The sequence below is a fragment of the Littorina saxatilis genome, linkage group LG10 (genome assembly GCF_037325665.1).
Source record: "Littorina saxatilis isolate snail1 linkage group LG10, US_GU_Lsax_2.0, whole genome shotgun sequence".
Taxonomy (NCBI): domain Eukaryota; kingdom Metazoa; phylum Mollusca; class Gastropoda; order Littorinimorpha; family Littorinidae; genus Littorina; species Littorina saxatilis.
Genome location: NC_090254.1, coordinates 35,316,788 through 35,339,961, shown reverse-complemented (window position 1 = coordinate 35,339,961; position 23,174 = coordinate 35,316,788). Strand labels below are relative to the sequence as shown.

Here is a 23,174-nt window from a genome sequence, read left to right as displayed (position 1 = left end):
GTGAAGAGTGCAGCTTCAGATGTCACGTCAAAGCCTGGCTGCTAATTATTATCAGTCGATTGACGAAGACAGTGCAAGGTTTTTCTTGTAGCACACGTATAAAGACAAAACAACAACCAAGTGTGTGTTCTCAGTGTTTTCGCCGGAACGGTCAAAAGTTACTTGGTGTTTTTGTCTTAGCCAAAGCTCATGGAATATTTGAAACCAGTTTCACGAAGCTTGAAACTTAAGACTTTGACTCTTCGTTCATGTGATTGTGGGTAAAAGAATATGCGCGTGTTCCATCTTCACCGAGTTTCGCATGTTCTCGGTCTTTGCCGTAATACTTTCTTTCTCGTTTCTAAGTCAAGATGATGCTGGGGTTACGCACTGGTAGATAACGTACGCCTGTGTTTTATCGCATAATGAGGTGAAGTGTTTTGTGCGTTGGTTAAAACAAGGACGGTTACTACGTTTATGGGTCGTTTTTGTTTTGTTTGTTTGTTTGTTTGTTTGCTTAACGCCCAGCCGACCACGAAGGGTCATATCAGGGCGATGCTGCTTTGACATAATTATAACGTGCGCCACACACAAGACAGAAGTCGCAGCACAGGCTTCATGTCTCACCCAGTCACATTATTCTGACACCGGACCAACCAGTCCTAGCACTAACCCCATAATGCCAGACGCCAGGCGGAGCAGCCACTAGATTGCCAATTTTAAAGTCTTAGGTATAACCCGGCCGGGGTTCGAACCCACGACCTCCCGATCACGGGGCGGACGCCTTACCACTAGGCCAACCGTGCCGGTCTTATGGGTCGTTAAATTATAGATTAAACAAATTCATCATTCACAAGAACTTCAACCTATTGGCCCTTAAAAACAAGATACACAACATACACAGATCGATAACTGATTCTGTCTTCTTCTTCTTCTTCTGCGTTCGTGGGCTGAAACTCCCACGTACACTCGTGTGTTTTTTGCACGAGTGGAATTTTACGTGTATGACCGTTTTTTTACCCCGCCATTTAGGCAGCCATACGCCGTTTTCGGGGGAAGCATGCTGAGTATTTTCGTGTTTCTATAACCCACCGAACTCTGACATGGATTACAGGATCTTTTTCGTGCGCACTTGGTCTTGTGCTTGCGTGTACACACGGGGGTGTTCGGACACCGAGGCCGGAGAGTCTGCACACAAAGTTGACTCTGAGAAATAAATCTCTCGCCGAACGTGGGGACGAACTCACGCTGACAGCGGCCAACTGGATACAAATCCAGCGCGCTACTGACTGAGCTACATCCCCGCCCACTGATTCTGTGACTTCTGTTTAAATTGTTGTAGCTTCCAAAACGCGAAACTGTAAAAACAAAGCACCCCTACAGACAACGAAGACAACTGACAACAACAACAACGACGCAAAACCGACAACAACACCACTACAACATGCATCACAACCAGAACAAGCACAAGCACAACAGCTATACCACCAGCACTAGCAACGACTCACCGACAATGAGTAAGACGACAGTATAAAAACAACAAAAACAATCACTCACAACCACTTCAACAAAAATAAAAACAAGTCGCGTGAGGCGAAATTACTACATTTAGTCAAGCTGTGGAACGCACAGAATGAAACTAAACGCACTGCATTTTTTCACAATGACCGTAGTCCGCCGCTTGTGCAAATCGCAGTGAAACTGACGAGCCTGTTTAGCGCGGTAGTGGTTTCGCTGTGCTGCATAGCACGCTTTTCTGTACCTCTCTTCGTTTTAACTTTCTGAGCGTGTTTTTAATAAAACATATCATATCTATATGTTTTTGGAATCAGGATTTGACAAGGAATATGATAGAATTATTTTTAAATCGATTTCGGAAATTTGATTTTAATTATAATTTTTATATTTTTAATTTTCAGAGCTTGTTTTTAATCCAAATATAATATATTTATATGTTTTTGGAATTAGAAAATGATAAAGAATAAGGTGAACGTAATTTTGGATCGTTTTACAAAAAAAATAATTTTAATTACAATTTTCAGATTTTTAATGACCAAAGTCATTAATTAATTTTTAAGCCACCAAGCTGAAATGCAATACCGAAGTCCGGCCTTTGTCGAAGATTGCTTTGCCAAAATTTCAATCAATCTAATTGAAAAATGAGGGTGTGACAGTGCCGCCTCAACTTTTACAAAAAGCCGGATATGACGTCATCAAAGACATTTATCCAAAAAATGAAAACAAGTCTGAGGATATCATACCCAGGAACTCTCATGAAAAATGTCATAAAGATCGGTCCAGTAGTTTACCGGCTCTGAATCGCTCTACACACACACCGTCACGCACAGACAGACAGACAGACACACAGACAGACAGACACACACACACACACACACACACACACACACACACACACACACACACACACATACACCACGACCCTCGTCTCGATTCCCCCTCTATGTTAAAACATTTAGTCAAAACTTGACTAAATGTAAAAACCAGCCCTATCGCAACCACAACAACCACAACAACCACCGCAACCACCAAAACTAAAACAATGACATTCAGGCCTCATTAATTTTGGCTCAGCGGCCTATAGAATTTCCAGGAAAAGTCCGTTCACTGTCTCATTTACTGTTGTGTGTTCTATATATTACGTGTGAAGGTTTCAATTTTGAGTTTCACTTCCCTGGAAAACTCCGAATTTTTCCTAATTTGCGTGTTAGTGTTTCTTGCTCGGTCGGGAATCCTATACAGGGCCGGACCAAATGAGTTGTAAGGGGGGGGGGGGGGGTTCCTCCTTTTTTGGGGGGGGCAAATCAGCGAAGTGGCGAACTAGGGGGGTCCGGGGGCATGCTCCCCCGGAAATTTTTTGAAAAACGGTTAAAATCTGTGCAATCTGGTGCATTCTGGGCCTTGTTTTGAGGGTTAAGAGCAGCATTGTTTTGGTGCTAAAACTAGTAAAAAAAACAAAAAACCCACTCAAAGCAAGGTACATGCTTTTTCCAGGGGTGGGGTTCCGGAACCCCTGGAACCCCCCCCTGGGTCCGGCCCTGCTATATTACTATTTTCTGCATTGGCCATTGTGTTTCTCTCGTTTTTTACGGCGACTATAAACACGTAGAGTTTCTGTTTTTGCTAGGAACATATTCGTTTGTACACTAACGTAGTCTCTTTTCAGGAAAAAGCTCACAGTCTGTTATTTTCCTCTGAACTTATAGTGCAGACATCACACTCGACTCAAGTTACTGAAAGACATGCATTGTGTATTCTATCTTTGGTGGAAGTTTAGATTTTAACACACACACACACACACACACACACACACACACACACACACACGCACGTACGCACGCACGCACTCACACGTACATTCACACACACACACACACACACACACACATACACACGCACGTACGCACGCACGCACTCACACGTACATTCACACACACACACCACACACACACACACACACACACACAAACACACACACACAAACAAACACTGACACACACACACATACACACACACACACACACACACACACACACACCCACAAACACACACACACACACACACACACAGACACCGCCGGAGAGGGCCGGAGAGAGAGAGTTCTTGCTGTTGAATCCGAGTCAAAAGCCACGGTATCGGAAATCACCAGCTCAAGTGCATTTTCCGGGTTTGACATTGTCAACGGTGTCTCCCTTTGTCAGGAAAATTCTCAGTTTCCATTCACAGTTGAACATTCCCACGAAATTAAAGAAGTTACGCTGGGCGCTGCGAACAACAGATTACCACAACGAAGACTCTGATTCGAGGTCTAAGATATAGTTGTGGTGTGTGTTTACTTATTACTACCTATTACACTCGAGTAAGCCTACTTCTCTCGGCACATCACATTTCCAATTGCAATACAAAAACAAGTCGCGTAAGGCGAAAATACAATATTTAGTCAAGTAGCTGTCGAACTCACAGAATGAAACTGAACGCATTGCATTTTTTCCGCAAGACCGTACACTCGTAGCATCGTCTGTCCACCGCTCGTGGCAAAGGCAGTGAAATTAACAATCCAGAAAAGCGCGGTAGCGGTTGCGCTGAGGAGGATAGCACGCTTTTCTATATCTCTATTCTTTTTAACTTTCTGAACGTGTTTTTAATCCAAACATATCATATCTGTATGTTTTTGGAATCAGGAACCGACAAGGAATAAGATGAAAGTGTTTCTAAATCGATTTCAGAAATTTAATTTTAATCATAATTTTTATATTTTTAATTTTCAGAGCTTGTTTTTAATCCGAATATAACATATTTATATGTTTTTGGAATCAGAAAATGATGAAGAATAAGATAAACGTAATTTTGGATCGTTTTATAAAAAATAATTTTAATTACAATTTTCAGATTTTTAATGACCAAAGTCATTAATTAATTTTTAAGCCTCCAAGCTGAAATGCAATACCAAAGTCCGGCCTTCGTCGAAGATTGCTTGGCCAAAATTTCAATCAATTTTATTGAAAAATGAGGGTGTGACAGTGCCGCCTCAACTTCTACAAAATGCCGGATATGACGTCACCGAAGACATTTATCGAAAAAATGAAAAACATGTCTGGGGATATCATACCCAGGAACTCTCATGAAAAATTTCATAAAGATCGGTCCAGTAGTTTACTCTGAATCGCTCTACACACACACACAGAGGACCCCAAAGGGTTTAAAATCGTGATCGTGATTGGCGTTTTTACATTTAGTCAAGTTTTGACTAAATGTTTTAACATAGAGGGGGAATCGAGACGAGGGTCGTGGTGTATGTGTGTGTGTGTGTGTGTGTGTGTGTGTGTGTGTGTGTGTGTGTATGTGTGTGTGTGCGTGTGTGTCTGTCTGTGCGTGTGTGTGTGTGTAGAGCGATTCAGACTAAACTGCTGGACCGATTTTTTATGAAATTTGCCATGAGAGTTCCTGGGAATGATATCCCCGGACGTTTTTTTCATTTTTTCGATAAATACCTTTGATGACGTCGTATCCGGCTTTTTGTAAAAGTTGAGGCGGCACTGTCACACCCTCATTTTTCAATCAAATTGCATTTCAGCTTGGTGGCTTAAAAACTAATGAGTGAGTTTGGTCATTAAAAATCGGAAACTTGTAATTAAAATTATTTTTTTATTAAACGATCCAAAAACAATTTCATCTTATTCTTCGTCATTTTCTGATTCCAAAAACATATAAATATGTTATATTTGGATTAAAAACAAGCTCTGAAAATTAAAAATATAAAAATTATGATCAAAATTAAATTTCCAAAATCGATTTAAAAACAATTTCTTCTTATTCCTTGTCGGATCCTGATTCCAAAAACATATAGATGTGATATGTTTTGATTAAAACACGCTCAGAAAGTTAAAACGAAGAGAGGTACAGAAAAGCGTGCTATGCAGCACAGCGAAACCACTACAGCGCTGAACAGGCTCGTCAGTTTCACTCCGTTTTGCACAAGCGGCGGACTACGGTCATTGTGAAAAAATGCAGTGCGTTCAGTTTCATTCTGTGAGTTCGACTGAGCTTGACTAAATGTAGTAATTTCGCCTTTCGCGACTTGTTTGACCTTTCTGTGACCGTGATTGCTGAAATTTCTATTTCTGTGATCGTGATGGGATTTTGCCCGTGATCCGTGATGACAAAAAAATCAAGTCTCGTGATCGTGATTGTCATTTGTTTTCATCATTGACTACGGTGATCATTGACAAAAATCAAGGTAACTGTGATCGTGAAAGCTAAAATTTCCCTTCCCGTGATCGTGATGATACCCCCCCCCCTTTGGGGCCCTCCACACACACACACACACACACACAGACACACACACACACACACACGCACACACACACACACACACACACACACGCACACATACACCACGACCCTCGTCACGATTCCCCCTCTATGTTAAAACATTTAGTCAAAACTTGACTAAATGTAAAAAAACACGTTAACTCTTTCAGACGAAAGCGAGAAAATCCGAGTGGTCTTCAAAGTTGTCGTAGGTTCTTCTTCTTCTTCTTTTTCTTCTTCGTTCATGGGCTTAGACTCCCACGTTCACTCATGTTTTTTTTTAGCACGAGTGGATTTTTACATGTATGACCGTTTTTACCCGTAGTTCGTTCTTCGTAGACAACGGGTCAACGTACCTTCTCATTAGCCAAGGTAAACAGCGCAGAGCACTTTGACGTTTCAATTCTTGCTGCACTGGTCGCAAGAGTCGTGTCACAGTCTCATCGTCTGATGTAGTCCTGTCTCATCGGCGCTAAAACTCCACTCTTGAGCTCTGTTATTTGTGCAAGTGACTGCTAGATGCTCCCAGAAAAACTCTGACAGTTCTGGAATGTTTCAGTTTCTGATAATTATAGAGTACATTTACGACAAGATCCGGCATTGCCACAGTTATAACACCCTACGCGCTTATATATCTTTCATTTGTTCTTGAATCTTTTATTATGTGTCTTTTAAAGGGAACTCAGTGCTCGATGTTTACCAGTTTCGGCTATACGCAGAGCTAGGCTCGTAATTTGGGATTTCCCCTAGTTCTCCTTCCTCTTTACTTAGTTACATTTAACATTGTCTCTGCAGTTCATATTTCTCGGTTAGCATGTGACCGACTCGAAATGTCATCCTCGTGGTCAGAACCGAGCTTGGGGTCACAGTCACCAACAAGTGTGGGCGGGGACGTAGCTCAGGTGGTAGCGCGCTGGTTTTGTAGCCAGTTGATCTCTATCAGCGTGGGTTCGATCCCCACGTTCGGCGAGAGATTTATTTCTCGGAGTCAACTTTGTGCAGACTCTCTTCGGTGTCCGAACACCCCCGTGTGCACACATGCGCACGAAAAAGATCCCACGTTCACAGCGAAAGTCTCAGGGCTTGGAAAACACGAAGACACGCATGCATCATCTCTCGTCTTTGATTATCATGATCGTATTTCGATGCTGGTGTGTCGAAGAAGACAACCACAGCGGGCTTGTTCGAATCAAAGTATCACACCATATCTTCAGCGTATTACCAATACCTGTCCCAATATAGACCAGTTGGTCTAAGAGGACGTTAAACCCTAATAGTCAGTCACCAACTTGAACAGCAGAGTGGAAACTCAATGATGATTGAGTCAGTTAAACTATAATTTCTCGAAGTGGCACTTCAAAACTGTTGTTTTTATGTGTATATCCTCTAAGAACGGAAATTTTTTTGTCTTCGTGTAAGAACCAAGTGGCAAACCAAGTCTATCATGTCTTAGGCCAACAACAAAAAATAGTCTGTTTACGGTACCCCGACCGACCCTATTTTTTCGCGCGACCCTAGACTTTTTTTTGGCATTTAGGGGAGAGAAAAAAAAGAAGAAAAAAAAGTCTTTGTTTTTTTGGCAAAATAGCTTAAAAATATATTTTTTTGGAAAAAAAAAATCCCGACCTACCGACCCTATTTTTTGGCCTATGTTACCGTAAACAGACTATATTTTTTTGGCCTTACACGCGCACGGTCTCGCTGGCACTGCACTGACACTGTGAGTGATTTCGTGCGCCTGTGTTTTGCGCGTTTGCTTTATTCAAGTCTTTATGGGCATGCACTTCACTGCAATGGTTTTGCTCTCTTTCATTATGCAAACAGCGACTAGGAAAGCCGACAGACACTATCAGTTTTTGCACTAAATCAGTGTCAGGTCCGCGTCAGTGTGAACCATACAGTGCTACCTCTGAATTCACCGCCGGTGCTGTAACTTTGTTTAATCAGTGAAATACCCCCCCCCCCCCTCCATTCCACCGCCCCTCCCCTTTTATCATTTAGGAGGAAAGACCTTTGCATTTATGACTCTCGTCAGTTTCCAAACGATTCAACGGAACAGAGATATCATTGCAGATAACGTAGTTTTCCTTCCTGTTAGACCAGACTAACTAGACCTGTGTAAGATTGACGCTATTAATGTGTTACATTATCTCTTACATAAAAAGAGTATAATTATATGCATTCGGTCCCGAACTGAGCGGAGCTGGTTTTGCGTGGAAACATTGAAAATATTCATATACCCAGGTTGTGTATATGCTGTGCTGTGCTTTTTACATTTAGTCAAGTTTTGACTAAATGTTTTAACAAAGAGGGGGAATCGAGACGAGGGTCGTGGTGTATGTGTGTGTGTGTGTGTGTGTGTGTGTGTGTGTCTGTGCGGTGTGTGTGTAGAGAGATTCAGACTAAACTACTGGACCGATCTTTATGAAATTTGACATGAGAATTCCTGGGAAGGATATCCCCGGATGTTTTTTTCATTTTTTCGATAAATACCTTTGATGACGTCATATCCATTTTTTTTTAAAGTTGAGGCGGCACTGTCACACCCTCATTTTTCAATCAAATTGATTGAAATTTTGGCAAAGCAATCTTCGACAAAGGCCGGACTTTGGTATTGCATTTCAGCTAGCTTGGTGGCTTAAAAATGAATTAATGAATTTGGTCATTAAAAATCGGAAACTTGTCATTAAAATTTTTTTTCTAAACGATCCAAAAACAATTTCATCTTATTCTTCGTCATTTTCTGATTCCAAAAACATATACATATGTTATATTTGGATTACAAACAAGCTCTGAAAATTAAAAATATGAAAATTACGATTAAAATCAATTGATCATCTTATTCCTTGTCGGTCCCTGATTTCAAAAACATAGATATGATATGTGTGGATTAAAAACAAACTCAGTACGCTAAAAAGAATAGAGAAACAGAAAAGCGTGTTATCCTGCTCAGCGCGACCATTACCGCACTATTCTGGCTTGTCGATTTCACTGCCTTTGCCACGAGCGGTGGACTGACGAAACTACGAGTATGCGGTCTCGGTGAAAAAATGCAGTGCGTTCAGTTTCATTCTGTGAGTTCGACAGCTTGACTAAATGTTGTTATTTCGCCTTACGCGACTTGTTTTGTTTAGTTTAGAACTGAGATGAACGCATGGAGATTTCATCACTGACTGTCTCGATGTCAGAGAGGAAGGAAATAACTTCAACTTCACTTTGTCAAGAAGCGAGCTGGGGCTCATCAGTGTTATATTCAGGAAAGTCAAGTTGTGCTAAAAGTAAGTAAACAATCATTTTGTGTTTTCTTTGAACATTATTTTTAGTTATTGTGCATGTATATCATACGGTACTAGATAAATACCCGCTTCGCCGGGTAGCCGCCTTCGCCGGGAAGAAGTAGAGCCGAATACCCGGCTTCGGCGCACCGTACGCGATTGACGCCACACGAAGGAAAACTTCTAAAAATAGTAACGGGAATATGGATTGAGCGTTGTGGACAGTGACCTTCTAAAAATAGTAACGGGAATATGGATTGACGCCACACGAAGGAAGGGAGATAAACGCAAAACACTGGAGAAGATAAGGAAGAGTTACTGGGAATGGATCTGGGAAGATGAACAGAAAAACCAAAATCGGTTCAGCGCTGCGCGCTGAGAGCACGTGTTGAAAATTCTCATCGACCAGGTTGTGTCCGGGGTCTACCTGAATTTGCCCACCAAATTTGATGCAGATCCATCGAGAACTTTGGCCGTGCATCGCGAACACACACACACACACACACACACACACACAGACAGACACAAGTCGTATATATATATATATATATAGTTACACCCCCGGTATTAGGGGTGACTATAGGTTTCGGTCGATGTGTTTGTTTGTGTGTTTGTGTGTTTGTTTTATCTGCGAAGCTACTGTTTTAGGTGCTGTGTTCGTTTGCACAAATGTTAACAATGTTATACAAGGTGAAATAACACTCAGTCATAATAAACAATAGACTGCTTTTCCTTTGTTTTAAGCAGTACATGTTATGTACCGTTGAACACACAAGACGCAAGACTCGAAATTGTACTGTCCTTATAATAGTGCATATGCACGCACGTGCAGCTGCAGGGTGGTGTCAATGTTAGCTTTGTACGGCCTCCATTCACACCTGACTCTTTGATTGAGGCCAGCGCGATCCGGTGTCACGATTTCATCTTTCGCCTGTGTACATATTTCCCCCTCGACATATACTCAAGACTGAAATGTTGTTTCCTGGTAAAATTAAGAAGTGAAATTATTTATGGACGAAAAGCATGTCAGTTTCTTACATGTGAAAAAAATTGGTGCTAAATTTGTATAGATTTCACCCCCAAAATCGAATTCTTCGAAAACGTGTAGGCTACTGAGTGGTTACGTCCCTTGAGTAAGAAGGAAAACATTTTAGGATGAATCAAATTTCTAAGTTAAATAAAACAAATTGGTTGGACAAATTTGGCCCCATGAATGTAAGGTACACAAGGTCGCTCATCAGTACTATCGAAGGGTGTTTTTTTGTTCAGTGTAGAGTTTATACTAGATCAACGAGGCCGAGAAGCGAAATATCAACACGGCGAAAGATGAAAACGTCACACCGGAGCCCGTCTGCCACTCAGTCCAATGGCATTTTCGTGTTCACCGTTTAGCTAATGTTGAATGCCGTTTCAGTAATAACACCACAATGTTGCGTCTGTTGTTGTCGCATTTATTAGCTGTGACGGCCGTGCGAGTAGGCCTATTTGTGCGATTTTCATTCAAATGAAGTTCCGTACAATTGTGCCGGTGATGGGTTTATGATAACCGGCGTAACGCTGAATGTAGTTCAAATATCAATTATCAGGTCAAGGGCATAATGGGAGTCATGGGTGACACTTTAAGCCGGTACGGCTTTACTGAGCGGCAATGACACTGTGCGTGACTTCTGGGAATTAATCCCCATGATAATTTATACCGCTGAGGCGACGCGGACTATCTTGACGTCAGTTGACTGAGTTGCAACCGACCCGGCAGTGGGTGGACCGGTGCCGCCGCTCATGCAGTGATTACGATACGGTCACATGTGTTGCCATCAGTTATAAGAGGTAGACTTTTGAGGGGACAAAAATACTGACGTTCAAAGTCGCGTGTACGTGTGATACAAAGAAAGTAAGTAACTTCCAGACAAACCTATGTTTACAGTGTGTGGCAGACGGTTCCTATCAGTATCCGCTGACTAACGGCATAATTCACTGAATCTGCTAAACTATTGGCTGCACTATGGGGACTATAGGTCAGTATTAAAGGCACAGTAAGCCTCCCGTAAACCATCACAGATACTGTCAGGCTTTTACACACAGTACAAACACCCTTCCATTTGAACGCTCCCCGAACGGGAACATCCTAGGTGCCCTACGTAAAGAACGAGCAATTTTCAAAGAATTAATTTTGCGGATTGTCTCCTCACACAATCGGACCGTGGTGCGTTTTGGCGCTAGACCTAACTTTTAAAATCTAAATAATAACTTGAATTGACAGCTTGTTACACAAACATTCTTAAATCATAAAAGAATTCTTTTTTCATCAAGGCAAGATCAGTACAATTCGAAGTTTTGAAAGTTTGAAAAAAAAGCCCGGAAGCATGGCAGGGTCACGCAAGGTCGTGGTTCTCGTAGCAGACGACGGTTTATGCCTATCGCCAGTTCCTCGAGCTCTGAACAGTCAAAAGCCATCGCTAGACGGTTCTTGTGAACCACAGCCGTTTGTTTCGTGCATAGTCAGAGGTACATAATGACGTGCTATTGCAGATAAGCGTACAGCGAATTACAAACTGACGACATTGTGAAAAAGGGAAACTGGATCACACGGGTTCACGATGGCTCAGGGGTAAGATAAACCACGCCAAAAAAAAAAATTCTTTGAAAATTGCTCGCTCTTTACGGAGGGCACCTAGGATGTTCTCAAGCGGTGAGTGTTTAAATGAAAGGGTGTTTGTAGTGTGTGTAAAAGCCTAACAGTATCTGTGATGGTTTACGGGAGGCTTACTAGCTGTGCCTTTAATTAAAGCGGTTCCTGACTGTATGGCCAGGGGCTAGTCCGATCACAACGTCGTCCCATCATGTGCAACCTTCTTCTGTCATTAGAAGAAGGTTAAACGCGACAATGCTTTGAAAGGCTGGACCACTGAAACTGACAAGCACTCTGATGCGAGCTCCTATGCAATGAAAAGGATTGTTCACTGCAGAGGCCGTTTCAGTTCAGTCGTGACACCGGTGCTGTCGATCTTGCCGCTAATCAAGTTAAACTTAGTGTAAATTTTCCAATCAGTGGAAACATCACTGACTTCTCAAGCTTGTCAAGTGAGTCTTCCCGGTTGCGGTTCTAATGAGCACTGTATTTTATAAACTTTTATTTACAAGTTCGGGCGGGATTAAATCAGTGTTTATTTATTTATCTATTCATTCACTTGAACTTGTTTTACTTGAGTCAGTGTGCCATATCTGACTCGAAATTAAAGTTTGTCAGAAAAGGTAGACGTCGCAACTCACGCACTTCTTCTTCTTCTTCTGCGTTCGTGGGCTGAAACTCCCACGTACACTCGTGTTTTTTGCACGAGTGGAATTTTACGTGTATGACCGTTTTTACCCCGCCATTAAGGCAGCCAAACTCACGCACTGTAGGCGGTTTAAACCACTGGAACAAGAAAGTAACAATCAAAACAGACCATAACAGCACACAGTGTGTCTTCACTTTTTTGGAGGCGTGTATCAGTAGCTTATCGGAAGAGGAACCAATCAGAGCTAGCGTAGCAATGCAACACCTGATGGGAGGTAACTCAAGCTAACTATGGCGCAGACGATAATCTGTAGGTGATGGTGAAGCGACTATGAAGCAAAAAGCAGCCAGGTAAGACAACTTAAAGGATTCAATCTTGCGCTGATAGTTTCTTATGACGCCGAAATTTTGTTTTGCAAAAGTTCTCTTGCTGTCTGTCTCCCCATTGTCTATTTCTCAGTCAGTCTTCGGCTGTGTTTGGAATGCGGAGGTGGTGTTTTCTCTGATACAAACGAACCATAGCTGGTCACGTGCAGCCTTTAATAAACAAACAAGCAACAGGACGAGCCGATGGTGCGAAACGAAACTCTTAGTTATAGTGTCGTTGAGTGCGGATGTGAATAGTATGAGATGTCGAGCCCATGCAGCCGTTGAGGGGATTTCCATTTTGATGTGCGGAAACGGGATCAGTTGCTTCTTATTTGAGATTGAAATGATTAGACTGACACTGACAGTGGTCTGTTGTGTGCTATGGTCTTTAGTCATGAGTCAAAATAGAAATAGGTCACTGCAGTGGTTGTACGTGAGATAACCTACGTTATACAGCATACATGCCATAGATTGTTAGTAACAGTATCATATGCACAGGTGTTCTGGCTACCGTCCTATAATTTGTCACACTTTCAGTGAGTCATGGATGATTTTCAATTGTGTTGTTGGCTCATTTAGTCGTTATGTCTTACCTACTGAACAATAGCATTGTGGATTGAACATGAGAGTATGTTTGGTTTGATTGTTTTTGCACACACACACACACACACACCCACACACACACACACACATGACACGACACACACACACATATTTAACTTTTACTTTCTGTTTGTTTGGTTGAATATTCAGGAATCCATACCCTTCAGATTGTCTTTCCCCCATTACCTATACTCCCCTCTGTCCACACTAATTAAAACTGCATGCGGTTCTTCTTCTTCTGCTGCATTCGTGGGCTGAAACTCCCATGTACACTCATGTGGTTTTTTTGCACGAGTGGAATTTTACGTGTATGACCATTTTTTACCCCGCCATTTAGGCAGCCATACGCCGTTTTCGGAGGAAGCATGCTGGGTATTTTCGTGTTTCTATAACCCACCCAACTCTGACATGGATTACAGGATCTTTTTCGTGCGCACTTGGTCTTGTGCTTGCGTGTACACACGGGGGTGTTGGGACACCGAGAAGAGTCTGCACACAAAGTTGACTCTGAGTAATAAATCTCTCGCCGAATGTGGGGACGAACTCACGCTGACAGCGGCCAACTGGCCAACTGGATACAAATCCAGCGCGCTACCGACTGAGCTACATCCCCACCCTACTGCATGCGGTTTATATGTATGTATCACTTTAACACTTGATCATTGATGCATACGTTTTTAAAACTCTTTATTTCAGTGGCTGGTAAATTGACTCCACAGCCAGAAAATGGCATCTCCGCCACCACTGGAGATCCAGCCATCTGATGAGACAGACTCTCTATACACAGACGCTGCTTCTGTCGCAATATCTGAACCTAATTACGTTGACGCCTTGTCAGTGTCTGCTGCTGATGACAAACAAGAGGTTTACTGTGATGTGAGCAGTTCTTCCAACATCGGAACTCTGAATACAGCATCATCAGGAAGTCCAGACAGTTCGTTTCATGATGCAGAAGAGGTCCAACCTTTGAGGGGTATGTTATTCCTTGTCTCTGTTTTTATTTGTGTTTATGTGTTGGTGTGTGTGCATGCACACTTGTGTTTGTGTGTTGTGTGAGTTTTTCTGCATGTGTTTATGTGTCGGTATGACTGTCACTCAGTAAGCATATATATATATATATGTCTATCCATCTGTGAATGTACATGTGTGTGTGTGTGTGTGTGTGTGTGTGTGTGTGTGTGTGTGTGTGTGTGTGTATTTAAACTCTATACTCATTTTGCCTGACCACTTGCTGACAGTCGAGCCATGATGCAGAAAATGTTGAAATGTGCAAAACATTTTCTACATATCGCAATACATTGTGTACTAACTTTAAGGTATGAATCTAAGAGTCAGATTGACCTGGTTTAGTAAACTTCCTGTTGTTGATTTTGTCCATTAAACTCATCAGTGAAGCCTCAGCCAAACAAGACAGTTAGCAATGAGTGTCTGTTTGAATTGGTGAAGGAAGACACTCAGTGCCATACAGGCTGTCTTTTTCCTGGTTGCAGAAGTGTGTTACAGAGGAACAGAACTACAGTATTGAGCTTGTATGCTGAAATTGGCATAATTAAGTTGTTAATATTGTTAATTAATGCAGCATTAATTTAGTTTTCACACTAGTTGAATAAGTCATCTAGTTTAAGGAAAATCAATCCCTGTAATAAAGAAGCATAATGAATGGTAGCAGCTGTGTACACATGCTCCAAAACAGAGAAGAGACACAGATACACACTCACACAAAGAGGCACTCACGGGGAGGGAGGGAGAGAGAGAGAGAGAAAGAAAGAGAGAGAGAGAGAGAGAGAGAGAGAGAAAGAAGAGAAGAAATAAAGAAAGAAAGAAAGAAGAGAAAGAAAGAAAGAAAGAAGAGAGAGAGAGAGAGAGGAGAGAGAGAGAGAGAGAGAGAGAGAGAGAGAGAGAGAGAGAGGGAGAGAGAGGGAGGGAGGGAGGGAGGGAGGGGGAGGGGGGGGAGAGAGGGAGGGGAGAGAGAGAGAGAGAGAGAAGAGGGAGGGAGGGGGGGGGGAGGGAGAGGGGGGAGAGAGAGAAAGAAAGAAAGAAAGAAAGAAAGAAAGAGAGAGAGAGAGAGAGAGAGAGAGAGAGACCCACACACATGCACGCACACACACACACACACACATAGTCACACACACACACATACCACACACACACACACAGACACACACACTTTTTACATGTTGATAATTTAGTTTCAAACAATTATGCCTGTTTATTTTCTTCAAATTCATCAGAGCAACCTACAATGAACGAGGTGAGTCAGCAACCCCCAATGAATGGTGATCACCATCAATATCAGGATGACAGGCGTGTGTACTTTGAACTGGAAAAAAGAGAAAGCACAGGAGAGGATACGGCAGATGAGAGTCAAACACAGAAAGCTGATGGTAAATTTAAAGGAAAGACACTGACCAAAGCCAAGGTGAATGTAGCCGCAAGAGCTCGGCTATTCGAAGTGACAAACGCAGACACCAAAGACGATGTGACATATGACATTCCACCACCAAGATCCACCGCGAACGACATTGACGGTGCGCCAGGCAAACGTAGCAGCTTGCCAAGTAGAAACGATGTTTATGAAATCACTGTGTTTGGTGACAGCAATCAAGGGAACAAGGATTTTCAGAGTAACCTTGAAGGCAGTGGAATATACGAAGTGGTGGGCAATTCACAAGCACCAAAGACCGCAGCATCTAAGCCGGACAGCTCAGAAGAGCAAGGACCTCTGGTTTGCAGTGCAAAGTCCAAGCCTTCACCCCCGAGTCCCTCTACGCCGACGGAGCTGAGTGGCAGCGGTGGTTTTCTTACGTGCAAGCAGGGAACGCCACGGCAGGATCCGGTGCAGGTTTTCCTGCCGTCTCACAATGAGATTGAGACAGAGTACAACCGACTGCAGTTCAGTCGTAATGCTGAACCCAAATCGACACCTGAAGAGGCAGGTTATCACTCCCTCGATCGACATAGAAGTTCACCAAGAGGTAGGTGGATATGGAAGAAGGTGTGGTTATGTATGGAAGAAATGATTTTGGGGGGAGCGAATGAGAACCAACGCAAGTTGCATGGGTGTATGTGTCTGTGTCTCAAGCCAAGATGCCAGCAATTTGATATGCATGTTCTGGCAGGCTGTGTGTTGAAAGAAATTATAGGTCTGAACGGAAGAACTGAGTTTTTTTGGAGAGAGAATCAATGAGAACCAACGCAAGTTGCGAAGGTGCATGTGCCTGTGTCTGAAGCCAAAATCCCAGCAATTTTAAATGCCTGTTCTTACAGGCTGTGTGTTGAAAGAAATTATAGGACTGAATGGAGGAAGACAATCTGTCGTCCCGTGGAATAGGTGACTTTACGGATTTCTTGTACAGGTCTTTAACAGAACTACTGAGTTGACCTTTTAGGTTGGTGTTTTCTGGGAGTGTTTTGACCAAAATTACATCACTTCAATAATATAATAATAATAATGATAGCTTATATAGCGTGAACCACAGTAATCTGTGCTCTCCGCGCTTTACATGTTAACTATGAATAAAAACATACTATTTAACATTACATCAAATACATAGCAAAATAACATTGTAGCAAAATAACATAACAATAAACTTACAACAACACATCAGCCACTTAGGCAAAAAAAAAAAAATTGTCTGTTTCTGGTAACATGGCTAAAAAAAAATAGACCAATAAAACTAACTTTAAACATCGCACAAAGAGACTGGATTCACTATACATAGAGACAAGACACTCAACACATTTACAAATCGTCAGCGGACTTTCGTTTTCACACGTTTTTGTTGTTCATTTTCTCACCCTGTCCTTTACCACCAAAAAAAATAAAAAATGTTTGAGTTTGGAAAAAAAAAGTTTAGGGTCGGCGCCGAAATTTAGGGTCGGTCGGGTGACCAGAAACAGACAATTTTTTTTTTTTTGCCTTATGGACAATACCATGCAGATAGACACACAACACACAATGAGACATGTACAATCAACATGGGAAAATCTCAACTTGAACCGAACTCTGGGGTTGAGCTTTTAGGTTGGTGTTTTCTGGAAGTGTTTTGACCAAAATTACATAATAACTTCATAATATATTTTTTGAGATCCGAGTACCAGTGAGCCGATCTACGACTGTGCCGAGAACATTGGAAACAGGCACTCCTGGGATTCAGAAGAGTGGTCAGACGGGAGCTGGGGGTCGTCGGAGTTCGAGGAAGATGAAACCGAGGAGGGGTATATGGCAGAGCCTGAATTTCCAGCCCCAACAAAACCACTGCCCAGAAAACCACGGCAGAGCAATTCAGACAGTTTACATGTAAGTGTGTGCAATGTCTAGTGTGTGCAATGTCTAGTGTGTGCAATGTCTAATGTGTGCAATGTCTATGCGGGTGTTGGTAGGCACTGGGTTTGATAAAACAGGTGGCTAGTTTTGTTCAACCTTAAAGCCTAGTAATTGTTTTCATTTTTGTAGTACTATCAACTGTGCCACCACCCTGCCTCTCCTGTTATCTCTCAGGAGCCTAATGCATAGCCAGCACATACTTTATGGATTTCATAGCGCTGTGGAGCACATAGCTATGAAACCCACTATAGAACTCAGCGGTCCGCATGCATGAGGTCAAATAGTGCCTGCAATAGCTAAGATTCGAGCGGCTCTATTTTTAACACGTAGATAGTGGAAGGGATTCCCCGTCATCCTGTGTCTCTGCGCATGCGTCAAGCTTTGTGTTGCTTTGCCGCGGGTCAGTTTTACACCATTTGCCGCAGACAGTTTGGAAAGCCCGTCTCCTGATAAAACTTGGCTTTCTTCTGGTCGGCTTCCTCTTGGTTTGGAAACTATATCCATTCCGGTACCCTCGCCATAAAGGTATCCGTCACTCTCTTGCTGGTTCTGCATACTGTGTTTGATGTTATTCTTCTTCTTCTTCAGCGTTCCAGAATATTCTGATTACGTGTGAGCTCGTTTGCCCATTTGGGTTCCCCACACTATACTCTGAGCATAGTCAGCTCACTCCGCTTTCGTTGAGTAGGCATGCTGGGTACTTTCGTGTTTCCATAACTCACCGAACTCTGACATGAATTACAGGATCTTTTCCATGCGCACTTGGTCTTGTGCTTGCGTGTACACACGAAGGGGGTTAAGTCACTAGCGGGTCTGCACATAAGTTGACCTGGGAGATCGGAAAAATCTCCACTCTTAACCCACCAGGCGGCAGCGACCGGGATTCGAACACACGACCTTCCGATTAGGAGGCCGACGTCTTACCACCACGCCACTACGCCCGTCGTTTGATGTTATAAATTCCCGTATTATTATTATTATCATCATTATTATTATGTACCGCGATCAGTTTGCCACACACATCTTGAAAAGATCCGCACGCGTAAAAACTGACCCAAAGTCAAAATAACCCGCAGAACCGGCGGCAATGCACCCTTTCGATTCAGCAGTTCGAGTTGCTCTTACAGTTCATCCGTGATTGCAATAATGTCCTGCCGACGAAAGCGGAATTTTAACAGTGTTAATTACTAATTTTCATTTTTGCCTCGTTTTCGGTCACAGTAGTCAGACTTTAAGAGTTCGCACTGAGAGGCTACAACGTGCGGCAAACATCACTCACATTATTTCTGAAATATCTTTTAATAGAAGGCCTTATCGAGCAAGTTATCCGACGGGAAGATGCATGTCACAGTTTTCTGCAATAACGCTTTCCTTAACGTTGTTTTGGGTATCTTAGAAAAGAATAATCGACCCCGAAAACTATCGAAGCTGTTTTTAGCAGACGGACTTTTGATCAGCTGTGGTCACACACTTTCATGTATATCTTTCAATATAATTCCTTATTCGACAAGTTGTCGGGCAGACAGCTGTACCTCATATTTATTTCCACTACTACACTCATACATCTGCTTTGTAGTGTATTAGTGAAGGACAATCGATCCGAAAATGTTCGAATCGAGAGAGGAAAAATGGCGTCTGGGCGGACGTGTGCTAAAGGTCCGACCACTAGCAGACGGATCTCTTCGGTCTAGACTCACACACTTTCACAAATATCTTTCGATAGAATTCGTTATTCAACAAGTTGTCGGGCAGACAGTTGTATGTCGCAGTTATCTACACATGCGCTCAGCTCTTATTGTTAATTTGCATCGGATTAAAGAACTATGGACCAGAAAAGTATTGAATCGAAGGATGTTTCGCTCTGGCCGGTGTAACAGTCGCGCATGCGCATTGAATCTCCACAGTCACGAGGCACATGAAAATGAGTAACTAACGTGTGAAAATTACTAATTTTTAGTTTTGGCGCTAGTAAGCCGTCAGGAGGCGAGCCTAAACTTAAAATTAGACATTAACACTTGAAAATTAGTAATTAACACGTGAACATTAGTAATTTACATGTGAAAAGTAGTAATTTTCACGTCATAATTGTAATTTTCTTGTGAAAATTAGTAACTTTCACGGGTTAATTACTAATTTTTAGTTTTGGCGCTAGTAAGCCGTCATAACACTGATTTAATGCAGAACAGTGCCAACCAGCACCACCAGCTTCCAAGACACTTGCTAGTACGTAGCGTTTCTGTGTCCTCAGCCACTGCAACCACGACTCTTGTGAAAACAGTCTAAGAACAGTTCCTATCACCCTTGCTGTTGATAATATAATATCTTTTATGATTTTGTCAAATTAATTTATGTTCTAAATATTTTTTGGAGAAAGACCAGAGCACAGCTTATTGAAACAGACACTCCCAAGCCACTCGCATTACACAATTTAAATGCACAACTTACACACATCTTGCACACACCTTGTTCTCATCACTTGTTCAAAACACATTCATAACACCTAAACATTGATGTTTCTGTCGCTGAAGTTTATTTTCAGCGACTACTGTTTTTGATAGAGCAAAAGCTCTACAACAGTAAAATCATAACCAAAGAACATATATATAGCAAGGTGTAAGTTTTAGTGTACGGGTTGACTAGATTTCAAAATGGACATACTGTATCAGGCCCTAATTTATCATTCCCGTCACTAAAACGCCACAATACAAAAATACCTGTACATTGAGACCACGACATTGGCAGCCGTGGATGTTATCCATACATTTGTCAGAGACAATATTCCAGTACACAAAAAAGAAGCATAAAATGGTGCAAATGCGGCGGTAAAATGCCGCGTCCAGAATGGTTCAAATGTGGAACACAGCAAAGAAATGAAAACGGTTCAATTGCGCCCTGATCTCTCCCCAAAAATGCAAGAAAAAGAAATGTAACACTGTAAAACACAAACAAAAAAGTTGTTAATAAAATTTTGAACCCCCATCAGAAATATTTTTCCACATAAATTATATTTGTGGTTATGGGTTATCCTGTATTACTTAGCAAGAAGTGACACTATGTTGAAGATTTTTACAGTGTGTTATACTTGCTTTTCAAAAGAGAGGGGATGTAGTACTATCAACTGTGCCACCACTCAGCCTCTCCTAACTCATCCTGAACTCAGGTCAAAATGAGTTCGGCTCATTCTCTCCCTGACCGAATCTATGAAAACTAGGAATACAGAGTTATCTCCCGTATGTTTTTCGCAAGCACTGATCTAAATTTGAGATCAGTGTTCGCGAGACGAAAATGATTGCAGATTGGCCGACTTTGACAGTGATCTCCGTTCTGTTCTTCACAGTTATGATAAAGACATCGTTCTAAGGTCAAAACAAGTCGAAATTTTGGGACTGCTGCCTTAAGGAGACCGTAATATATGGTTGCATCACTGCAGAAAAAATCGTCTGCTTCAGCGAACGCCGAAACCAAATACAGCCGCGAAAAAATAGCTCCCTTGAAACTGTCTTACAAATCAATTCCTTTGTAATTTAAAAATTACACACCATGAAAAATCATTATCGACGATCGCGAATCTGCTTATCTCCATAATACATTACAAAAAGCTCTAAATATGTAAAATAAAATCGGTTTCCTTGCCAGACAAGGAAACTCAAGGCATCCTGTCAGGGAGAGAATGAGCCGAACTCATTTTGACCTGAGTTCAGGATGCTCCTAACTGTTATAGGTCTCTCAGACCTCTTCCCACGGTCTGGTATCATTAGTTAGATACACTGTGCACCCTAAACTTCTTCCAGCACAGCATCTTTATGCTAATGAGTTTCACTCTGTGCTCAGCTCTGTTAATGTATGCTGCTTATATCGTATGCTCTATACTTTAATGAATAAACTTAGTGATAGACATTCGTCTGATGTGGCTGAGAGTGTGACCCTACGATAGCCTCCGAATATAAACACCAAACACCATGGCATACTATTACAATTTTGTTTTTGTTTTGTTGTTGCTGTTTTGTTTATAAAGTCTGTTTTGTCTGAACTAGCTATCATTTGGTTATTCATCAAGTAAAATTACTCAAGAATACAATATTTGTAGGATCTTTGAATGGGGATGGACACATCCAGAGAAAGAGGCAGACATAAGTTATCATCACAGTGCAATGTGGTGATGGAGACTGTAAGGAACAGTAGGGGAGCAGTAGGGGGAACAGTAGGGGAGCTATGGTGTTCCGGGGGCACCTGCATGCAGTAGGCTTTGCGCTATCATTTCCTGTTCTTTTTTTTGGGTCAGGCACTTACGTCCACAATGGGACCATCCTGAAGAATGTCTGAAGAAAATTTGATGAAGAATTGACCAAGACGGGTTATTGTTGTGTTTTCTTTTTGTTCTGATGTTACTATGGGAGGTAATATGTTTATGGTCATGTTGTTGCAGAGATTTCCAGCACTGCTGAACAAGTTCAAGCCAAACAGAGCCCCGATTTATGAAGATATTGACGCTGTGTGTCTACCTGTGACAATCAACACGTCCAAGCACCCCCCTCCAGCGCTCCCTCCCCCTCCCCCAGGGCTCTCGGACAGTGAGGTAAGTCAAAAGAAGATAGAGAGGATGGGATTTCTTCTTCTTCTTCTTCTTCTTCTTCCTCATTATTCATGGGCTGAAACTCCTTCGTTCGCTCATGTTTTTGAACGAGTGGGTTTTTACGTGTATGACCGTTTTTTCCCCCACCATTCAGGCAGCCATACACTGCTTTTGGGGGAGGATGGGAATGAGAAAGTGTTTGCTAATCATGTCAACTTTCAAAACAATTAACATTTGGGCATGGTTGCATGTGAATATTCCAGAATTCAGAATTCTTGCTGCTGAATAAGTGTTCCAGCAGGACAGCATACAGTGTTACCTGTCGAGGAAACCCCCATTTAAAACCCTACAAGATGTAATTCTGTGCATTTGTACCCAACAGATGCCATTCACTTGAAACTTGTTTTTGTTTTTTTCAGACAAAGCGTCGGTGTGTGGTGGAACTCACCATTAGCAGTGAGAGGTCTTACATTGACAGTCTGGAGCGAATAGTGCAGGTAATAATAATAATGATAATAAAACACTCTTCCACGTATAGCGCTGTTCACCACCAGATAATAGTCTCATGGCACTTTACAAATCCATCATACAATACAAGCATTAATAGTTAACATTTTATAAACAACAACCAGATACATATGAATCATGATACTCTGGAGGGTTTAAAAACAACCAGTCAACAAGCAAACTTATCATTCAGCACATTCACTCACAAGTCACATGCACGCATTACACCACAGCTTCAATGTCCTAATTACTTTGCTCATTTCAGTAAAAGGCAGACTTGTACATGACCGGTGTTGCCACTGAAAGCTTTGCTGACTAAAGGCAGAGTCCTTTCCGTGGAAGCGGTTCAGCTCACTATCTCAGGACTGCCCAGGTCCTCCACTTGGACTTGGGGACACATTTATATATATATGATATATATTAGTTTTATCCCCA

General features: G+C 42.1%; 1 protein-coding gene across 1 annotated transcript in view; it reads left to right on the top strand.

Moving 5' to 3' along the window:
• Window positions 1-12,361: 12,361 nt before the first annotated feature.
• LOC138978662 (rho guanine nucleotide exchange factor 10-like protein) overlaps window positions 12,362-23,174 on the top strand; it is a 36,261-nt gene continuing 25,448 nt past the window's right edge. Inside the window, exons 1-6 of the mRNA XM_070351452.1 lie at window positions 12,362-12,711; window positions 14,029-14,305; window positions 15,564-16,307; window positions 17,421-17,632; window positions 22,086-22,235; window positions 22,652-22,729. Of these exons, the coding sequence (XP_070207553.1) occupies window positions 14,059-14,305; window positions 15,564-16,307; window positions 17,421-17,632; window positions 22,086-22,235; window positions 22,652-22,729 (1,431 nt within the window). The 5' untranslated portion in view covers window positions 12,362-12,711; window positions 14,029-14,058. The remainder of the gene's footprint in view (window positions 12,712-14,028; window positions 14,306-15,563; window positions 16,308-17,420; window positions 17,633-22,085; window positions 22,236-22,651; window positions 22,730-23,174) is intronic.